Raw genomic sequence first — 22,909 nt, 5'->3', positions numbered from 1 at the left:
GATGTTTCTCTCTCATCGATGTTTCTAACTCTCTATCCTCTCTCTTCCTCTCTGTGAAAAATCAATAAAACATATTTAAAAAAAAACAAAAAAAAACATCAACGATGAGAGAAAATCACTCGTTAACGGCCTCCTGCACCTCCCCATCCCACACTGGGAATTGAGCCTGCAACCCATGTATGTGCCCTGAGCAGGAAAAGACCCAGTGTCACATGACCTCATCATTTGTGGAATACAATGAACAGCATAAATTGATGAACAAAAATAGGTTCAGAGACATAGAAGCATCAAACAGACTGACAAACTTCAGAGGTAAGGCAGGGGATTGGGGACGAGGGGGTAAGAGAACCACCAAAGGTCTTGTGTGCATGCATATAAGCAGCACCAATGTACACAGACACTAGTGAGGTGAGGGCCTGTGCTGGGGAGTGGGGAGGGCCAGGGAGAAGCCAGTGGAGGAAAAAGGAGACATATGGCCCTAGCTGGTTTGGCTCAGTGGATAGAGTGTCGGCCTGCAGACTGAAAGGTCCCGGGTTCGATTCCAGTCAAGGGCACATGCCCAGGTTGTGGGCTCGGTCCCCAGTGGGGGGCGTGCAGGAGGCAGCCGATCAATGATTCTCTCATCATTGATGTTTCTATCTCTCCCTCTCCTTTCCTCTCTGAAATCAATAAAAATATATATTTTTTAAAAAGGAGACATATGTAATAATATATGTAATACTTGAAACAATAAAGAATTTTTAAAATAAATAGATAAATAAATAAATAAAAGAACCATGACCTCCTGGTTCATAGCTTGAGCCACACCAGCTGGACTATATTATTTAATTTTAAAAAAACAAACATGTATTTTTTAAATCTTTTAAAAATATATTTTGTTGATTTTTTACAGAGAGGAAGGGGAAGGGATAGAGAGTTAGAAGCATCGATGATAGAGAAACATCAATCAGCTGCCTCCTGCACACCTCCCACTGGGGATGTGCCCGCAACCAAGGTACATACCCTTGACCGGAATCGAACCTGGGACCTTCCAGTCTGCAGGGCAACGCTCTATCCACTGAGCCAAACCGGTTAGGGCAGTACATGTATTTTTTTATTGTTGATATGATTTTTTAATTTACTTTTTATTGTTGATGCCTCCCATTTCCCCCCTCTGTATATATTCTTTGGTGGATCTCTTGCATTCCTCCCCACCCTCTTCACCTTGGCGATGCCTCAGCCTGCTCCAGTCAGCCAGGCCTCTGCTCACATCTTGTTCCTCCCCAGGCCTCACTTGCTGTGTCACAACACCTGGAGTCCCCAAGTCTTTGGCTGGAATGCTTGTAGTCCCCTGGGGTTTTTTGGGAAACTACATTACCCAGAAGGAAATGCGCTTATGTGGGCGGAGCTAAAGGGCATTTTGGTGTCTGCGCATCCGGTTAAGGCGGGACTTCCGCCTTCCTCCTCGCGGTGGTCATTTTAACTTATCAAGTCTTTGTTCAGAGATTCACAGGCTTCAGGGCACCGGACTGAGTAGGAGGAGGCCTGGGAGGCCGCTGCCTGCGGTGCAGGGTGTGTCTGAGGCCCCTGGCGCCCCAACAGACCGAGATCGGGGTCCCCGTGCCTCCCGGACGCCTCTCTGCTCACAGCGTTCCCGCAGCCTGACCCCCCTGAACCCTCCGGCCTGGGGGCCGGCGCCGCTCAGGTCCTGCCGCCCAGGTCCCAGCGTCCGGAATGGTGAGTCCCTGGTGGTGACACGTGGGTGATGGGGAAGAGGGTGGAAGGCTGCAGGGCCACCTTGTGAGGACGTGATGGTGACACTGAGCGGGGAGGATTCGGGAACCCGGGCCTGTTTGGGGTCTAAAGGCAACAAAGTGGTGAGGTGTTTGTCTGGGCTGCAGACATTGCACACGGCTCCTCCGCTGCCTGGAGGCAGGACGCCTTGGGACAGAGGGAGGTGGAGCAGGTCCCCGAACCATGGGCCGGTTGGAGTTTGGAGGGAGGTGGTGGGTCACGCTCCGGCCAGGTGTGCCCAGGCGTTGCACCTGTGCCTGAGTTCCTTGGAAAACGGCTGACATAGCTTTTGTAACCTCTGGGTTGTCATTGTAACTGTCCTAACCCCCTCCTTGTGGTTTCCGAGTATACATTTGGGGTAACACCTGTGGTCTGCATGGCAGTGCGGCCTTGACCCCGGTGAAGTGCTGCACCTGTAGTCGCTGGCCAGTTTATTAAAGGCTCATACATTTTTTTAAAAAATATTTTATTGATTTTTTTTTACAGAGAGGAAGTGAGAGGGAATAGAGAGTTAGAAACATCAATGAGAGAGAAACATCAGCTGCCCCCTGCACACCTCCCACTGGGGATGTGCCCGCAACCAAGGTACATGCCCTTGACCGGAATCGAACCCGGGACCCTTGAGTCCGCAGGCCGACGCTCTATCCACGGAGCCAAAACCATTCAGGGCAAAGGCTCATACATTTTGATCTCTGTCTCTGGTGGTCGTCTCTTGCGGGCCGCCCCAGAACAATCTTTAGGGGGGAACAGGTTAGGGGGTCTCGGTTGCCTGACTAGTTATTGGCTGGGGGAGGGGAGGTCACCCTGGGGGCGAGGTCCTTGTTTCCCAGTTGTGCCCCTTGCTAGCATCCAGAGCTTGTAGGTCCGGAGACAGGATTTCCAAAGGGGATGGAGCAGTGGTTAGGCCCCCTGTGCCAGGTCCAACCTCTGCTGTGATGCCCGGGGTTATGGGGAGAGGGGTTATCTGAGCTGCCCTTTTGTGTCAGATAAGGGGGTGGTGTAATGTCCCCCGTGCGTGGAACAGAGGACGCTTCAGCAACGGAATCAAATCAAGGAGTCTCTCATTCAAGCACTCCAAATCTCGCAGCCTCTGAGCACAGCAACAAACTTATAAAGGCAAAACCACATCCTGCCAGACCTTGGAACGTGGAACTTCCTTGGGGAAGGAGTTTGTACAGAAGCCAGATTGAGCAGAGTTAGCTATCTCTAAAGCAGGCGTCCTCAAACTATGGCCCCCGGGCCACATGCGGGTGTTTTAGCCGTTTTGTTTTTTTTTACTTCAAAATAAGATATGTGCAGTGTGCATAGGAATTTGTTCATAGTTTTTTTTAAACTATAGTCCGGCCCTCCCACGGTCTGAGGGACAGTGAACTGGCCCCCTGTTTAAAAAGTGTGAGGACCCCTGCTAAAGGTTATCTATAGTTCCAGTTCCTGGAACCCTGAGCCATTGAGTCAATGGAAAGCATTTTTTTTTTTTTTTTTTTCAGTTCTGGTCCTCGGGGCACAGAAGAATAGCCTTTGTAAAACCACAATGGGGAAGCCTATGTCACTGAGTCTCTTAGGCTAACTACCCTGTTATTTAAGCAAGTGTTTACAGAAGCCAGAATAGCAGGGTTAAAATTTAAACCGCAGTTTTCACCTGAGATGAATGTTACTAATGCCTCAGTGGGTTAGGGGAACAGGTCAAGACTGATTATTGGGGAGCTGCATCTACATTGGGTGAGCGATAGATGAGGGTAAGGTGGAGTCTGGTGGGCCCGATCTGGTGGCTGTAACAGTTAGGGGACTCCAGGTCACGTGATGGAGGTGTTCCGGGGATGGGTTTAATCTGGAAAGGTGGAACCACGGGGTTTGCTCTGAGAGTTTAGCTGCAGTGGGGTGGTTAGCAGTACCTGGTCAGGGCCTTGCCATCGGGGCTGTAAATTATTCGACGGGTGGGTTTCCTTTAGGAGGACCCAGTCCCCTGGCTGTGGAGGAGTAGGGGGGATGGCTCCCGATGAAGGTGGAGGGAGGACTTGATCAGCATGCTCTCTCAGTAATGGTAGGATGAGATTTAAAATGGGGACATAGTCTCCGAGGGGGGTCTCTGTGGAAGGGAAGTTTCCTAATAAGGAGGGTCTTCCATACATGAGTTCACAGGGACTAAGACAGGAGGGTGCATGGGGGGGGGGGGGAGGGGGAGAAATTGCCCCAATGTGCATAAAGGCGAGCGGTAGGAGAGTAGTTTAAGGTTCTTCAGTGTTGAGAGTTAATTTAGTCACCTGATTGGGGCTTGTGGGGGGTGTAAGTTCCACAGGGCGTTCAGAGTGGAGGAAACCTGTTGAATTATTGGAGATAGGAAAACTGGTCCATTATCTGCTTGTAATGAGGTGGGGAGGCTGAATCTGGGAATGATAATGCTGAATGGGAGCGTGTGTGACCTCGATGAACTTTTCAGACGCAGTGGGGAATGCTTCTACCCAGCCCGAGAAGGTATCTACAAGGGTTAGGGAATATTTGGTGTGTTGTTTTTATTATAGGAGGCATGTGAGTGAAGTCATTTTGCCAGTCTTGTCCAGGGATTTGGCCCCTAGCCTGATTTGTGGGGAAAGAAGGAAGTCTAACCTGTCCTTGGGGAGATACTGAGTAACACGTAGAACACGTTTTGGAGATATCTTGCAGTAGGAAGGCTAGGCTAGGACATGTGAGAAGGGGTTTTAGAGTTGTAAATGTATCCTATAAGGGGAAGGATATATGTTCCCTGCAATATTAACCATGCATCTTCCTGCATTGCCCCCAAGAGCTACTAGGGCCTGAAGTTCCTCTGGAGTGTATTCGGGTGTTATATGGGGTGTAGCTAAGAGTTGGGGAGATGGAGGCTTCCTCTGAGCCTCCGCCTTGGCCTCCTGTCTGCTCTGTTATGTCCCTGTATTATGGACTCTCTCCCTCCTCGGTGTCCTCTGCAGTGTATGACTTTTAAGAAGGCTAGACAAGAGGAGAGATGGAACTAAATATCGAGCAGGAAGACCTGTGAGGCATTCAATGATAGTGTCCAGGACTGTGAATGAGCGCTGGAAATAAAGAAAGTGCAGGCTTTAACTTAAGGAGGTAGCCCTAGCCGGTGTTGCTCAGTGGATAGAGCGTCGGCCTGCGGACTGAAGGATCCTGGGTTCGATTCCGGTCAGGGGCATGTACCTTGGTTGCGGGCTCGTCCCCAGTGGGGGGTGTGCAGGAGGCGGCTGATCGATGTTTCTCTCTCATCGATGTTTCTAACTCTCTATCCCTCTCCCTTCCTCTCTGTAAAAAAATCAATAAAATATATATTTTAAAAAAAAGGATGTAAGTAACAGGAGAGAGTCTGGGCGGGGCTGCTGTAGCTTCCTAGGAGAGAAGGAGTCCCTTTGGACATCAGGGGTGATCAGGTCCTGACTCACTGCTCGACACAATCCTTCCACCCACTCACAAACAACCAGCTTTAGCCGAAAAGTAAACAAACAGCATTGACATTTATGAACACACATTACACACACTCTGACTTTCAAGAAAACATACCTTCCTCAAAGTGCAAGAGACCAGGCAAATGAAAACATGTCTAGCAATCAATGTTTCAGTATTTTATTCTGTTTTAAAGTATTTAGATGTTTATCATTTAACCGAGCAGTGGTCCAAAGCCTTTAAGTTACCAAAGACTCTGGAAAATTACGTGTAGGCCTAGGAGGCTGGAGAAAAGGCAGGGGGAGGGGGAGGAGGGAGCAGACCCCAAGCCTGTTCCCAGGCCTCCAGCTGCTTGGATTTAAAACTGCCCCGTTTTGCCGAAACCGGTGTGGCTCAGTGGATAGAGCGTCGGCCTGCAGACTCAAGGGTCCCAGGTTCGATTCCGGTCAAGGGCATGTACCTTGGTTGCGGGCACATCCCCAATAGGGGGTGTGCAGGAGGCAGCTGATTGATGTTTCTCTCCCATCAATGTTTCTAACTCTCTATCCCTCTCTCTTCCTCTCTGTAAAAAATCAATAAAATATATTTAAAAATATAAATAAAATAAATAAATAAATAAAACTGCCCCGTTTTTCCTTAGAGATAACATGCTAAGGTTGGGGTGATAATGAGTTCAGCTTCTGATAGTAGACAGACTTTTAAGTGCCGTATTTTCCGGCGTATAAGACGACTTTTTAACACAGGAAAATCTCAAAAGTCGCGGGGGGTGGGGGGTGGGGGGGGTCTTATACGCAGGAAAATACGGTAGGTACTCACTCTCAGCTCCAGCACTGGGACAGCTGCTTGCGGGGGATACAGGTACCATATTTTCCAGCGTATAAGACCCTTGACTTTTGAGAAGATTTTCCTGGGTTGAAAAGTCGTCTTATACGCCGGAAAATACGGTAGTTTTCCTGCTGGGGCCCCTGTTTGTGGGAGGTGGGTGTCACAACACCCCACAGGGACAGAAGTTGTCATGTAGAGTGTGGGGGAGAGATCATGGTTTTGCCTTTAACCATGGGGGGCCAAGGCCTTTAAAAGATGAGTGGATGTGAGATTGATTGGAAGCTTGAAGAGTTATTCAAACCAGATGAGACCAGGGCTGATACATATTTATTTCTCTAAACACTCACCAGGATTTTGCTGTGACCCTCGGTGTGGCCTGGCTGTGGGGAGTTACAGTCAGTCTTGTGGATTAGCTTAGAGGTTTGAGTGGTCATCTGTGAGACTCACTGGGGCCCGGTGCAGAGGGCCATCGGGGCTGGGACTTGAGCGGCGTTAAGTGAGACATGTTGGCAAGCATTCTCTGAAACTCACAGGATGAGAAGGCCAAGGAGAGGACTATGGGGCTGGGGCTGAGGGAGTGTAGGTGTGAGAGAGGTGTGTAAAGTCTGATGTGCACTCGCAGAGAGAATGTAAATTCATGGTCACGGCACCCTGACATTCACTCAAGAGTGAATGATGGGAGAGTCCATTTCTGGTGGTTTTTCTATGATCAAATAAGGTTAATTTTAGGGTAGTTGCCTGTAAAGAGGCTGTTTTTGTACTGTATTCTCGGTACAGAGCTTAGGTGCCGTTTAACCAACTACCTGCCTTTTGTTGTTGGGGGTGACACACTGGTTGATAGGCATGAGACAGCACAGGGGTCGGCAAACTGCGGCTCGCGAGCCACATGCGGCTCTTTGGCCCCTTGAGTTTTTAGCAAAGGCCAGCTTAGGAGGACCCTAATTAAGTTAATAACAATGTACCTACCTATGTAGTTTAAGTTTAAAAAATGTGGCTCTCAAAATAAATTTCAATCGTCGTACTGTTGATGTTTGGCTCTGTTGACTAATGAGTGTGCCGACCACTGAGAAAGCATATGTCAGTGTTACCCAGGCTTCATAATGTCCACTGGCATGGGTAAGGGAGAAGGGTAAGGGGCAAGAGATTATGGAGGTGGTGAACTATGATTTTGGAAAAGAAGAGGGTTAGAGGACAATTTGTCCTCGCCAAGGCAAATTTGCATTGCCTTTGAAGTTGTGCCTCTGGGAATGAAGCGGTGTGAGAGAAGTGTTGTTGAAAGAACTATGTGCAGCAGGTCGTGCAAAGCAATTGCCTCAGCACCGTGGGATTGGGGTCAAGAGGGTGAAAGTGTGATGCCATGTATTTGGTGTCTTTGAGAAACAATGTGAGGGACTACAAGGGTATTGCCTGACAAGACTAAAATCGAATCACTTACATTTTCAATTTTTCTTTCTCAAGTTTTATCCTGTGTACAATTTAAACCCACTTGTACTATACACTTACAGGTTTAATCTGAATTGTTAACATTCTCCACCATTCCTATTTAAGTCTAAGCATTCAGTGAAGCCAAATTTGTAATCTTTGTTAATATCCCCAGTGTAAATACTCTCATTGTTTTGAGGTTCAAACTGCCCAAATGATGGCACTGAATATGGGCATGAAAAGATATTTCAGTAGCACATCATTATATTTTATTTCCAATATGCTGATGCAGCAGTGCCAAATATGCTCAAGCACTTTCATAATAAAACTATAAAAAATCATTGCGAGCATTAACTTCAAACTTTTGTTAAAGTTTTATTTAAGTAGAGTTGATGTAAAATGGACATTTTAAAAAAAGTGTTTTTGATGTTTCCATACATACCTGCATCACTGAAACCAAATTCCTCCTGCCCTTATCAGTGATTCATTCTCAGCATAAAAATAATAGTCTGCAATAATACAGTCTGCCTTTGAAACAGCTTACTTGAAATATATCCATGTAAAAAAGACACGTATGAAACCCCATGACTTCTATTCCAGCCTTACACCACTTTCTGTCATCATGATGGCTTTTATGTATCTACGTGTTCTCAGGTACGTTATTGGATTATTTCACTTAAAATTCTACACATGTCTGACCGAGCAGTGGGTCAGAGAATCATCTCAATAATGCCAAGGTTGCAAGTTTCATCCCCTGTCACGGTGATTACAAGACCAACCAAAAAATGTATAAAAATATTGGAACAGCCCTAACCGGTTTGGCTCAGTGGATAGAGCGTTGGCCTGCAGACTGAAGGGTCCCAGGTTCGATTCCGGTCAAGGGCATGTACCTTGGTTGCGGGCACATCCCTAGTAGGGGGTGTGCAGGAGGCAGCTGATTGATGTTTCTAACTCTCTATGCCTCTCCCTTCCTCTCTGTAAAAAATCAATAAAATATATTAAACAAAATATATATTGGAACAAAACAATTGCTGTCTCTCTCTCCTATCCCCCATTTTTTCTCTCTCTCTAAAAACATATATATATATGTTTTAATCACCCCAGTCAGTCCACACACACGTGAAAACCAGCACAGCCCAGGGGCCGTATAGTAACCAGCACCCAGGGTTCTAATGAGGGCAGAGCAGGCAGTGATGGAGAGAACAGTATGCTAGGTGTCCTTGCTGTCAGTGTAGCCGCTGGGGAACCCGGGCTGAGCTGTACAGTTACCCACTGGGAATGATGGCGTCAGTATGATCCCTGAGAGCGAAAGCAAAGCAGCTGAGAGAAACTTGAGGCCGGGACATGCCCCTTGTGGTCTCTGCACCTTCCAGCCAGGGGGTGAGACTGGGCTCTCTCAGATTCAGGTACTTGAGGAGCTCAGATTCCTCTCAGGCGTCAGGGCTGCGAGCAGCCGTGGCAGCTGGGCAGGTGAGTATGTGTGGGCAGGCGAAAGCCCAGGGCAGTGGCCAGGGAGAGTTGGTGCTGGGACAGGTGTGTGGCTCTCTAGTCCCGGTCCAGGCTGGTGGCTGCTCTGTTCTTTGGGGCCATGGCTAGTGAGAAATGGGGCAAGCCCTGCTGCGTAAGTTACTGGGGGGGGGGGGGGGGTCATGACCTGGGTGCCAGCATGTGCTCCGAGAAAATGCGTTTTTAAACCCTACCAGACCGCTGTACCGATTTTTCGGTGATTTCTGAATCTGCCTCTATACCGCTGTACCTAATTGGCGCTAGATGAAAGGTAGACCTATTTTCTACAATGTCTCCAAGTTCCATCTTATTCTAACCACTTGTTTGCATGTAACTAACATTTTTCTATATCATGTTGATTTTTTTCTCTTTAATGCTCAGGAGCCCAGGTATACGGGACAGTTAGGTTCAGGGCCTCAGGTCTGGTAGGTTTAATGAAATTGGATAGATTGTGTGTATTCTATCATAGACTGATTTTTTCTGGTAATAATGTGCAATTGTTACATTAAAAAATAAAAGAAATCTAGTGGCTGGAATGGCTCTAATGTTTGAGCATCCTCCCAGGCACAGAAAGGTTTCCCATTCAATTCCTGTTGAAGCACAAGCCAGGTTTTCTGACTGGACAGCCAGTGGGTGGATAAAGGGCCTGTGGGAGGCACCTGATCCAGAACTGATCCAGGTTTCTCTCTTTCCCTGTCCCTTCCTCTCTCTTGAAAAAAATCTATATCTATATCTATATCTATATCCATATCCATATCCATATCCATATCTATATCTATATCTATATCTATGTCTATATATCTATATCTATGTCTATATATCTATATCTATATCTATCTGTATATAGATAGATATATATTCTATATAATAAAGAAGTAGTATGCAAACTGACCATCATGCCGTCACAAGATGGCAGAGCCCAAAGTGGAGCAGGGCCGGCTGCTCCACACGCCTGCTGCCCAAGTCCCCTCAGCCCTGCTCGGGGGGCAGCAGGAGTCCCATCAGCCCAGCCGGGGGCCTCGGGTCCTCCTGCACCCCCACTGACCGACAGCTCGCCCCGGCTCCTCCAACGAGCTGCCCATCCCTCCTTTCCTCCCTCCCCCGAAGCTGAAGCCTGACTGTGGTGACCAACAAATTGGAAGTTATAACTCATGTCGTTGAGAGTATTCTCCATTCCTCAGCCAGGGCCGGCCGCTCCGCGCACCCGCCGTCAGAGTCCCCTCAGCCCTGCCGGGAGCCTCAGGTCCTCCTGCACCCCCCACTGACTGAGGCTCAGGCAAGCCTCAGAGGGCGGCTGCCCTGCTCAGGTAACCAGGGCTGGCCAAGGCTTGTGCTGCCGGCAGTGGCAGCAGCAGAGGTGTGATGGGGGCATCGCCTTCCCCTGATCGCCTGGGTCGCCTCCTGCCCCTGAGGGCTCCCTGACTGTGAGAGGGGGCAGGCCAGGCTGAGTGACACCGCCCACCCACCCCCCCACTCCAGTGCATGAATTTTCATGCGCTGGGCCACTAATTTTGCTAGAATAAACTCAAAAAATTCTTTAAAGTTGTGAATGTTTGTTACATTAAGATCAGGAAGGTGAGGCCATCCGTTATAGTGACAAAAACAAGGGATATGGTCTGAGGTAGGGTTCTAAACATTTACCCAAAATGCTCAGAGGAAGAACGGACTGGAAGAGAGAGGAGAGCAGTTAGGGACAGGAAGGAGAAGTCCTGTAAAAGTAAAGCATCCCGCAGGAGTGTGCACTGAGGACTGAGCCCTGAGGTAATGCAGGCATCTCCAGGTGACCTGGCCCTAGGGCTGGTTAAGCATACTGAGCAGCAGAGGCTTTTGCATATGAATGGCCTGGTCCTTTGAAATCTAAACTTACCTAACAAACTGCAGCTGAGTCAGAGAGACCCAGAACTTCCAAAAGAAGGCTCCAGGCCCCACAGCAACTTGCATTGCTTCACCGCTGGGCCTCATCTGGGCACCTCCAAACCCCAAACAAAGAAGAGGAATCTGCAGATCTCTCTGTAGCTCCTGCTGGGTGGCCTCAGGCAGAGGCTAAATTAGCACCTTCTTGGAGATCCAAGAGCCAGTGTACCCAGGGGTCAGAGTAGGACCATCCAGATTACAACTCCTCAGATCCATAAGGGACACACTCAGGGGGCAGACTCAGTGAGCACCAAAGCCCCACTGAAGCAAGTCTTGCCTCATAAGGGTGTCTCCAACACAGAAGATCTTCCATCGTAGACACAGGTGATCCTCACAGCCAATTGGCCTGGATGTCAATTCCCCCCAGTGATACCAACAACAATCAAGGCTTAACTACAACAAGACTGTGCACACAACCCACAAAGGGGTGCACCAAGAGTGTCCACCTCAGGTAACTGAGGAAGCTGAGCCACTGGGCCCTATAGGACACAAAGCCACTCTATCAACTCAGGGAAGCAGCCAAAATGCAGAGATGAAAGAAATGGAGGAAAGCAAACTACTGCATATAGAGTTCAAAACCACTGTTATAAGTTTTTTCAAGAATTTTCTAGAAAAGGCCAATATATTTAGTGAGACCCTTGAGGATATCATAAAGGACCAACTAGAAATTAAGCATACACTGACTGAAATAAAAAAATAATATACAGACATCCAACAGCAGACTAGAGGATCGCAAGAAGCAAGTAAAGATTTGAAATACAAAGAAGCAAAAAACACCCAATCAGAAAAGAAAAAAGAATCCAAAAATATGAAGATAGTGTAAGGAGCCTCTGGGACAACTTCAAGCGTACCAACACCCGATTGGGGTGCCAGAAGAAGAGAGAGAGCAAGATACTGAAAACCTATTTGAAGTAATAATGACAGAAAACTTGCCACAACTGGTGAAAGAAATAGACTTACAAGTCCAGGAAGTGCAGAGAACCCCAAACAAAAGGAATCTAAAGAGGACCACACCAAGACACGTCGTAATTAAAATGCCAAGAGCAAAAGACAAAGAGAGAATATTAAAAGCAGCAAGAGAAAATCAATTAGTTACCTACAAGGGAGCACCCATATGATCGCTAGCTGATTTCTCAACAGAAACTTTGCAGGCCAGAAGGGAGTGGCAAGAAATATTCCAAGTGATGAATAGCAAGAACCTACAACCAAGATTACTCTACCCAGCAAAGCTATCATTCAGAATTGAAGGTCAGATAAAGAGCTTCACAGATAAGAAAAAGCTAAAGGAATCATCACCACCAAACCAGTATTATACGAAATGCTGAAAGGTGTTCTTTAAGAGGAGGAAGAAGAATAAAAAGGTAAAGATAAAAAATTATGAACAACAAATACATATCTATCAACAAGTGAATCTAAAAATTAAGTGAATAAAAAATCTGATGAACAGAATAAACTGGTGAATATAATAGAATCAGGGGCATAGAAAGGGAGTGGACTAACAATTCTCGGGGGGAAGGGGGTGTGGGGGGTGCAGGAAAAGATTGAACAAAAAATCATACACCCATGGCCGTGGGCCCCTGGATCCGGGTGAGCCTGGGTCCGGGTGAGGCCGTGGGCCCCTGGATCCGGGTGAGCCTGGGTCCCGGGTCCGGGTGAGGCCATGGGCCCCTGGATCCGGGTGAGCCTGGGTCCCGGGTCCAGGTGAGGCCGTGGGCCCCTGGATCCGGGTGAAGCCGTGCCCCTGGGTCCGGCCGAGACCAAACCAGAGGGAGTCGGACCTGCATTACCACCATTTGTCCACCATCCAGAGCTGAGGGGTCAGTGCCGACATGTACTCATAAGGAACTGGTGGACATTGATATTGGGTCTCAAAAGAACTGTTGGTCCAGAAAGAAACTCACTACAGACTGATTCATTTGCCTGTCAGCATAACTATTATTGCTCGTCGCACATTCAATTCTTATAAGTATATCTCTAGTGACACATGATTTCGCTCATCTAGGGGAAATGCTGAACAACATAGACTGATGAACAAGAACAGAACCAGAGACAAGGAGGCATCGATCGGACTATCGGGCCTCAGAGGGAGGATAGGGGAGGGTGGGGGGAGGGGGGAGAGATCAACCAAAGGTCTTGTGTGCATGCATATGAGCCTAACCAATGCTTAAGTTCAACAGAGGGTTGGGGCATCCATGGGGAGGGGTGTGGGATGGGAATGGGGGGATGAGGAAAAATATGTGACACCTTAATCAATAAAGAAATTAAAAAAAAATAAAAAAAAATAAATCTTCACCTCTCTATGTTTAAAAAAAAAAAATCATACACCCATGGATGAAGACAGTGGGGGGGGGGTAAGGGCATGGGGTGGGGTGGGAACCTGTTGGAGGGGAGCTATGGGGGCAAAAAGGAGGAATTACTTTAATAATCTGAACAATAAAGATTAAAAAAAAAAAAAGGGAACAGCCGAAACCGGTTTGGCTCAGTGGATAGAGCATTGGCCTGCCCACTGAAGGGTCCCGGGTTCGATTCCGGTCAAGGGCATGTACCTTGGTTGCGGGCACATCCCCAGTAGCGGGTGCGCAGGAGGCAGCTGATCGATGTTTCTCTCTCATCGATGTTTCTGACTCTCTGTTCCTCTCCCTTCCTCTCTGTAAAAAAATCAATAAAATATATTAAAAAAAAAAAAAGGGAACAGGTAACAATGGGACAGGAGACAGATCTAGAAGAACTTTGTGACAACTTGTGTATCTGTTTTGCATGTTCTGGGAGCAATGGAACATTTGGAGAAGTGGAGACACGTGATCTGACCAAGGTCTCCTTAGATTCTGTGGCTGCAGCATGATGGACAATATGGGCATTGAGGGAGGTGGTGGAAATACTAAGAAGATAGTCTTAGTGAGTGTGATGGGAACTGGCCCATGAAGGTGGCTGTGGAAGAAACACTTCCATTATGTATTGGTGTTTTAGGTGTGGCCACCTAAATATTCTAATTTTGAGGATGAGAGACAGAGAGCGAGAGAAGAGTCAGAGAAGTCGTGACATTTTGGATTTAGCAGCTGCAGTTCTGGAAGCACCATCAACTTAGATGGAGGAAATCATAGTAGAAGAGTGATATTCACTGGGGACGCAAACACTTTTCTTTTTGGCCTGTTAGAATATGAGATTTCAGAGAGCAGTTCATGAGCATCTTTGACTCTGAGAGGTAGTTTAGGATGAAGACTTCTTCAAAAGCTTGTGGAGAATGATGGGCCAGGAAGGAGTTTAGATAATTTTTTAAAATTGGAGGCTAAAGAGTCATTCCTACAAGTTGAGGCTGGGGCTGGTGCATATTTACTTCTAAAACATCCACCAGGAATTGTTTGTGCCATTGGGTGTGACCTGAGGGGTTGCAGTCAGTCTGGTTGATTTGCTTAGGACCATGAGGGGTCACCTGTGAGACTCACTGGCATTGGGGAGAGGGCCATAGGTGATGGGACTTGAGTGATGAAGCCTGTGACTGGGGAAAGGACATCAGGTGCAGCACCAGTGGAGGTGGGCTATGGACATCTGAGATGTGATGTGGTTCTCAATAGGTGAGGTCGAAGGAATAAACAGTCAGGGAGGGAGGTCTTCATAGCAGGTTCAAGGCTGTTGCTATGACTGTGGACTATCAGAGTTGGTGGAATACTTGGTCTGCTTTGAATTTGCCAAGGACTCTCTGGAACACACATGCCGATTACTGAGTAGAAAACCTAGGGGATAACTATGGGGGCTGTGTCTCTGCGAGTTCAGGAGTGAGAGCGTGGTAGTAGAAAGAGTGATTGGCACTTAGAGAGGGCGTGTGAATTCATGAAGGCCGGGCATTAACATTTACATATGAGTGAATGAAAAGGGAGTCCATCTCTGATGGTGTCTTTATGATATGATATGGGGAATTTTAGGGTAATTCCTAAGAAGATGGATTGCTGTGGTGCTACATGGCAGGTCCAGAGCTTAGATGCCATATATATGCCCACCTGCCATTTCTTGTTGAGGGCTCACCCAGTGAACACTAGGAATGAGATAGCACATAGCAGTGTCATCTGTGCTTGAAAATCCCCACCAGTATGGGGCAAGGAGAAGGGAAAAGGGTGAGGGGGAAATAATTACAGAGGTGGTGAACTAGAATTTTGGAAAAGAAGCTGATTAGAAAACACCCTGTCCTTGTCATGGCTCATTTGTGTTACCAGTGAAGTTGTGCCTCTGGGAATGAAGCTGTGTGAGACAAGTGTGGATCACAGAACTATGGGCAGCGGGTAATGCAGAGTGATGGCCTCAGCCAACTGGGATTGGAGTCAGAAGTGCAATGCGCATTACTATGTGGTTTGGTGTCTTGGAGGTACAATTTGGAGGACAACATGGGTATTGCCTGACAAGACCAGAGTCAAATCCATCACATTCCCATTATGTGCAACATCTCCTCCTACCCTATGTTCCTGACACCCACTGTTTTTGAAAAGGGGAAATTTGACTCACATTTGAGGATGAGAGCACAGGTATCTTGTATCTGTTCATCTGCCTTTATGTTGTGGGAAGACACCGCATCAGTAGGAATATAAGGAGAGATTGACTTTAATGGGACCAAGGCCTACTGTTTTCTCTAATGTGGGGAGTAGAGGGAGCCGGGTGGGGAGTATGACAGGCTTGAAATCTCAAGAGAGAATCTTATCATGGGATGTGCTGTGCCCATTATGACAGGATATGAACTTTGAGGACGTGGCCATTGCCTTCTCTCAGAAGGAGTGGGAGATCCTTGATGAGGCTCAGAGACGTCTGTACTGTGACGTGATGCTGGAAGTGTTTGCACTTGTATCATTTATAGGTAAGTCCTTCACATCGCTCCTAGTGTCCTGAGGTGATGCCCACGCTTTATTTATTCTCCAGACATAGCCCTCTCTCTCTCAAAGCCAGACCATGAGCTCTGCTAATTTCCCCCACTGTCTTGTCAATGGGCTGTGGCTGCCAGTGCTGAGCTCTGTGGAGAGTCCTGAGCAATAGAATCCATAAACCTCCCTGACACCAGTTGCCTCAGAAACTGCAGGATGTGTCTGGGTGTCAGCATTCTTACAGACTGCTTAATGGGTCCCTCCTGCTCTTCCACTCCCAGGGAGGGTGACTCTATCCAGATCCATGGCTTCCACTTCTGCACCTTTCCTGTAGGTAAGGACCTTGGTGAATGCCTGTGCCAGGTATCTTCATTCTATACACGGACCAGGGGCTGTTCATGTAAGACCGTCCTTCAATTGTTGTTTGTAATATTACCTTCCCTGGATACTATTGCAAGCTGAATGCTATGGGCAAGTGATGGCTGCTCCCCTGTTGTCTTTCATGGATACTCAGAACTTTTAGTTTGCACATATTTCTAGAGAAGGAGGTGCAGGGAAAATCCTGGGTTTTTCCAGGGTGAACGTACAGGATGGTCTCAGAAGATGCCTGGCACTTCTGAGTGGCAACTTGGGCAAGTTATGACATAAGGATGGTGTTCAGCTTGTACCAGGAACCTGCTCCTGTACAACAGTGTTTGGTGCAGGTTCCAATGGCCACACCTCATTTATACCTTTCCTTTTACATTTTTGACACTTTGCTGACTTGTCCCTTTTACATCACCTATTCCCCTGCACATCTCTTTCTGCAGTATACTACTACATGGACCTATGCAAGTGTTATGAGGAGAGCATACATGCTTAAACACCCCTCAGACACCAGCTACTTGTTTATTGAATTTTACTTGGAATGAGATGTAACCAACCTTCTGCACAGCTTGCCCGTGTCACCAGCAGAGAAGATCTACTGAATGCTGTTGGCAGCACAATGAGCTGGACAGTCCGCTTCTCTTCCACGTGGTGCTTGCCATGTTTTTGCTCTATTTCTGTTGAAGTCTCCCTTGTTTTGTGATCTCCGTGGTCAAGAACTTCACAGTGGCCTCTTATTAATCCATCTTTCAGGTCTTTTATTTTCAGCCAATGTAGTATGTGCAACACACTTTTATAATGGGAATTCCCTCTGTCACCAGAGTCAACATTCATTTCCGCATCATTCCTCTGTTTTCAGGTCCTTGGCATAAAATGGATGATGTGGAGGCCTATTCTGAGCACAGTGTACCTATAGGAGATTCTCAGGTCAGGGGTTCCAAGACAGCACCAGCCACCCAGAGGACCCATCTTTGTAAGCCGTGCTTCTCGGTGTTAAAAGATACTTTACACCTGACTGGGTTACAAGTGGCATACTTTGAGAAGAATGTGTTCTTAAGTGATACATGTGTGAGAGACTTGTGCTTCAGTGTAAACTCTCACCAGCAACAGAAGGATGCCAGTGGAGAGAATCCATGGGAGGAAGATAGGGAGAGTGCCTCGCTTGTGGCCAGTTGCTGCTGCTTCTTATCTGGGGTGCCTGCAGCTAGTAGACAGGTTGGGAAAGACTCCCCAGCCATCTCAGGGCTTCTCCAGCACGAGGCCACTCTTATCACTGAGGAGCCACACAGAAACAATGAAATTTCACAGGAATGTATCAGTGGAAAAAGACACCTCCAGTGGGTTGAATGTGAAAGAGCTGCCAGTCAGAAACTGAAAGTTGCTTCTCAGAAAGGTCTCTGCTCTGGAGATATGATTAATGAGTCTAATAAATGTGGGAAAGTCTTCAGACAAAACTTTACCCACCCACAACATGGGAGAGTTCACACTGGAGAAAAGTCCTGTGAGTGTACTGATTGTGGGAAAGTCTTCAGTAAAAGCACTGAGCGCATTAAACACAGCAGAGTTCACATTAGAAAAAAGCGGTATAAGTGCCGTGACTGTGAGAAGTCCTTCCATTACAAATCCGACTTCACTAGACACCGCAGAGTTCACACTGGAGAAAAGCCATATGGGTGTAGCGAATGTGGGAAGCATTTCAGCCAAAGGACTGACCTGACTACACACCACAGAGTTCACACCGGAGAAAAGCCATACGCGTGTAGTGAGTGTGGGAAGCATTTCAGTCAAAAGACTGACCTCACTAAACACCACAGAGTTCACACTGGAGAAAAGCCATACGCGTGTAGTAATTGTGGGAAATCCTTCAGTAAAAGCTATAGCCTCAGCCGACACAGGAGGGCCCACACTGCTAAATGTAGTGCGTATAGCGAGTGTGGGAAATCTCTTGGCTACAAACATAGACACCCGAGAGTTCACACTGGAGAAAAGTCATACAGGTGTAGCGAATGTGGGAGGCACTTCAGTCGAAGGGCTGAGCTTATTATACACCACAGAGTTCACACTGGAGAAAAGCCATATGAGTGCAGTGAATGTGGGAAGTCCTTTCGTCAAAGGTCTACCCTCACTACACACCACAAGAGAGTTCACACCAGAGAAAAGCCGTAAACGGGCAGGGAATGTTTCCCTTTTCTCACTTGGAATAAGAACACTTAAGGAGACTCTATGGGACCCATTTACATGAATGTAAACCCCATTTATGGGAACATACACTCTGCTGGATTCCTTATACATTTCATGTACAAGTGAGACGTGAAGGAGCTGCATTGCACTTGCTAACATGCCCAGACCTACGCCCCAAATGATGTCACTGTGAGTGTTCGTCGCTGAAGAGATTTCACCTCTAACACCTGACTCACCTGAGGAGTGTGCATCGGTCACCACCCCTGGGTGCTCAGGGGAATGTATTCCGTGTTCTCACTTCTGCTGGAAGTAATTATGGTTCCTCCAAGCTCTTGACAGTATCTTCATTCATTTCTCTGTGACGAGAAAATGGACCTGACCCAGGATTCATCCCGAGCACCCCTTCTCAGCTAAGAAGTGCCACCTCTTTCAGGGACATAGTGGTACGCACATTATGGTTTGATAAATCTGGGTGTGGGGGGAGAGGGGATTCTTATTCACCAACCTGCAAACCACTTGTTCTCCTCTGCTCTGGTTTATGATCTTTTGTTCAGGTGTTTTTTACATTTGTACTTTAATTTTGGTTTTATTCACGGCCACAGATGATTTGCAAACACAAATGTGATCTTTCAGCATATAGAGATGAATATTGTGTTTATCTCAAAATTTCTGTGGTTTGGAAGGTTCAGCATAATGGCAGGAAATCACTTTTTGTCCAATATTGGCTTATTATTTATTGTGGCCCATGGGCTTGAAAGACCACATGACTTTGTGCATTTAAGTTGCTCAACAGGCAAGAAGTCAAAGCTAGAGTTAGGATAATCCTATGATGTGTCTTTTGTAAGCAGTCAGCATTCCTCTTGATTTTGATGGCAATAGTTTTTTAAAAAAATATATTTATTGATTTCAGAGAGAAAGGGGGAGAGAGAGAAATACCAATGATGAGTGGGAATCATTGGTCAGCTGCCTCCTGCACGCCCCGCTCTGGGGATGGAGCCCACCACCTGGGCATGTGCCCTAACCGGGAATCGAACTGTGACCTTATTCATAGGTCGATGCTTAACCACTGAGCCACGCCAGCTGGGCCGATGACAATAGTCTTCACCGCTGGCCAATATTTGCTGCCACTGAGGCAGGGCTGGTCCTCCCAAGAAATGAAGAGAGGGATGGTTGTGTCTATATACCGTTGCCATCTTAATTTTCTAACAACAGAGGGATATCTATGATTTATACGGAACCACATTGCAAGGGTTACGTATATGTACAAATGACGAGCAAGGGGATGGTCGTTTCCAATGTGCACTATTTGGTGAGGTTGAACATACAGATAAAGCTAAGAATCCATCACAGGTGAAGTGGGCTTCTCTGTTACCCACATCCATGTTGGGGGACAAAGTAGGCTTACTGTTGTGAGTGTGCCAAACCCACAGTTAATTCTCTTTTTCAAGTTACTATTTTATATATTTTAAAATGTATTTTTATGACATTTTGAAAGGAATGGGGGAGAGAGAGAAACAGCAATCATCTGCCTCCTGCACGACCACTCCTGGGGATTCAGGACGGCGTGTGCCCTGCCCTGGAATCAAACCAGTGGCTTTCAGTGCACGTGATCATGCCCAGCAAAATGAGGCACAAATGGCCAATGGGAGTTTATATTTGTGTTGTTATTAATTATTATTTCCCATACCAACAATTGTAAACCTACTTTTACCACACCCTGTATTCTCCTCCAGTCCTTTTGTAAGCGTTCTGTCTCCCCAACCCTCCATGCAGGCATTGATTTACCTTCCTGTACAATAGAGTACTTCATATTTTTCAAAATTGTATTGGCACTATAAAGCAAATTCTCTTTAAGAAACACTGGCTTCCTTCATGCTACGCAGATATTTTGAGATTCAACGCTAATGTTTATGTAAATGGTTAATTTTTTATTTCTAGGAAATACTGTATTCTATGGATAACCACTTGAACTATTGAGCTGTCTATGGTTTCAGTTATTTCTACATTTGGGGTTTTCTAAATAAACCAGTTGGGAATATTGTGTTCAGTTCTTCCTACAAGTACATGTCTTACTTATCAAACTGTTCCTAGAGACCAACTCTTCATGGAAAACCCATTATTGGGTTCCCCCTCCCCATGCAGGGAGTCTGAATCTGCTTGCAATAAATTGACCACACTTTGACTGAAATCTTCTGGTCTGTGATTTCATTCTTCGGCTGGGTGAGACAAGACCACGGGAACAATCTTCTGCTAACCTTCCCATTACAAACTGGGATTGGAATTCCAACTGTGAGGCCTCAAGCAAGAGGCAGTGCACCTAATGATGGCTGGGTTTAGCCCATGAAAGCCAGCGAGGAGGCATATTATCCAGGTGCCCACGGTTAGGGCAGGACATCCTATGTTTTTACCTGGTGGTCAAGTTGACCTCTTTGGTTTGTTCCTAGAGAGAGACAGCAGAGCACCAGGCCTCCCTTAGGTCCAGGCTTCGGAGGCAGCTTCATCCCGTGGAGTGGTGTGTCTGAGGCTTGTTGAGCAGAGACAGGTGTGGAAAGGGACCTCTGTGCCTCCCAGACTCCTCTGGGCTTACTGGGATTGGCTCAGCCTCACCGGGTTAGACCTCCAGCCTGGGGTGTGAATGCCTCTCAGGTCCGGTAGCCCAAGTCACAGCATCCAGAACAGTGAGTTGATCGCGGATGACAAAAGGTGTGATGGGGGAAGAGGGCAACCGGTGGCAATGCTACCTTGTAAGGGCGTGGTTGTGCGTCTGAATCAGGAGGACTCAGGAATTCAGAACCCGTTTTGGGTCTAAAGGAAACAGAGACGATGAGGAAAAGTTTTGCGTGAGGAGTCATACTGTCATTCTCAGGAAACGGGGGCCTTGGATGGTCCTGAACAAAAGAGTGGCATTGTGAAAGGTAGAGCTCTAAATTTCCCAAAGCAGCCCCGGAGAAGAACAGACTAGAAGAGAGAGGATAGCAGTTGGGGATAGATGGGAGACATATTGTAAAAGATAAGGTACCTGGCAAGAGTGTACACTGAGGATTGAGTCCTGAAGTAATGCGGTCATCTCCAAGACACGTGTCGCCATTGACTGGGTAAGGGTACCGAGCAGCCTGAGCACATGGATCCTGGCTGTGGGGGCCAGGCTCTCAACAAAGGTTATTCTTTCCATAGATTTCTGCCAATGCAGAAATGCACAGGGGTTCTGGATTGTGGAACTGATTTCAAGGCCTCACACTCTTACGACCTCTGAATGACGGCATCCTGGGACTGCTCTACATCTGTTCTAGTCGTTGGACCTGGGGACACCGGCACCATCTTATTAATCTTTCCTGCATGCCTCTCACTTCCAGAAAATTGCACGGTAATAGTGTACTATGAGGAATACACTTGTATTAGATCATCCCCATGGCACCACAGTCAACATTTATTTCCTTATCCTTCTGTGTTTTTAGGTTTTTTGTCCTAAAATGGAAGATAAGGTGGCACCTTCTGAGCAGAGTGTCTCTGTGGAAGGAGAGTCACAGATCAGGGCTTCTAAGACAGCGCCAGCAAGCCAGAAGACCCTTCTGTGTAAGTGTTGTTTTCGGTGTAAGAATATATCCTGCACCTGACTTAGGTAGAAGCAGCCTATTTTGTGCGGGAAGCATTCTTCAGGGATTCATGTGTGAAAAGCTTCAGTTTGCGTGAAAACCCTCACCAGCAATAGAGGGATGCGGGTGAAGAGAGGCCCTGAAAAGAAGATGTGGACAGAGCTTCATTTGAGTCCAAGATCAGTTCCTACTTACCTTGGGTGCCTTCAACCAGGAAGGAGACTTAGGAAGACTTCTCAGCCATCTCCTATCATCCCCAGCACCAGGAAACCTGACACTGAGGATCCACACTGTGGCAGTGAGATTTAACGAAAACGTATTGATGGAAATAGTATTCACCAGTGCGGTAAATGTGAAAATAGTGCCAGTCACAGCCAGAGAGTTGTTCAACATCAAGGTGTCTGCTCTGGAGAACTGAATTATGATTGTAAAAAATGTGGGAAAGTTTTTATAAGAATGTTTAAACCCTGCATTACCACCATTTGTCCACCATCCAGAACTGAAATATCATTGCTGTTATGCACACATAAAGAACTGTTGGACATAGAAATTGGGACTCAAAAGAACTGTTGGCCCAGAAAGAAACTCACTTATAGACTCATATAGATTCATTTGCCTCTCAGCATAACCATTATTGCTTATCTCATTTTCGGTTCCTATAAGTGTATTCCTGGTATCACATGAGCTCATTCATCTAGGGGAAATGATGAACAACATAGACTGAAGAACAAGAACAGCATCGATCAGACTGTCAGACCTCAGAGGGAAGGTAGGGGAGGGTGGGGACAAGGGAGATAGATCAACCAAAGGACTTGTGTGCTTGCATATGAGCCTAACCAGTGATCACGGACAACAGGGGGGTGGGGGCATGCGTGTGGAGGGGTTTGGGATGGGAATGGGGGTGGGGTTTGATGACAAATATGTGATACCTTAGTTAATAAAGTAATTAAAAAAAAGAATGTTTAAACTAATTAGAAATAAGATAATTCACACTGAATAAAAGCCCTTTAAATATTCACCCCTTAAATACAAGAGAGTAAACACTAGAGAAAACCTATGTCAGTGTAGAGA

At 46.8% G+C, this 22,909-nt stretch overlaps 1 protein-coding gene across 3 annotated transcripts; it reads left to right on the top strand.

The window, feature by feature from the left end:
• The first annotated feature begins 1,431 nt into the window (after positions 1–1,431).
• On the top strand, positions 1,432–22,679 carry LOC307094925 (zinc finger protein 814-like). Of its 3 annotated transcripts, none has more exons than XR_013813147.1 (3): positions 1,432–1,716; positions 15,571–15,694; positions 21,701–22,679. XR_013813147.1 is itself a non-coding variant. In XM_079764111.1 (3 exons), the coding sequence occupies exons 1-3, from the start codon at positions 1,714–1,716 to the stop codon at positions 18,228–18,230; spliced, it is 1,434 nt and encodes a 477-aa protein (XP_079620237.1). In that variant the 5' UTR covers positions 1,432–1,713; the 3' UTR covers positions 18,231–21,677. The 3 variants fall into 3 exon arrangements, 1 of the variants encoding a protein (XP_079620237.1); XR_013813148.1 differs by lacking the exon at positions 21,701–22,679 and adding an exon at positions 16,508–21,677; XM_079764111.1 differs by lacking the exon at positions 21,701–22,679 and adding an exon at positions 16,924–21,677.
• Positions 22,680–22,909: the final 230 nt, after the last annotated feature.

This window comes from Cnephaeus nilssonii, assembly GCF_951640355.1.
Source record: "Cnephaeus nilssonii genome assembly, chromosome: 24".
NCBI classification, from domain to species: Eukaryota; Metazoa; Chordata; class Mammalia; order Chiroptera; family Vespertilionidae; genus Cnephaeus; species Cnephaeus nilssonii.
The sequence above is the reverse complement of the archived record's forward strand: the minus strand, read 5'-3'. Positions and strand labels throughout refer to the sequence as shown.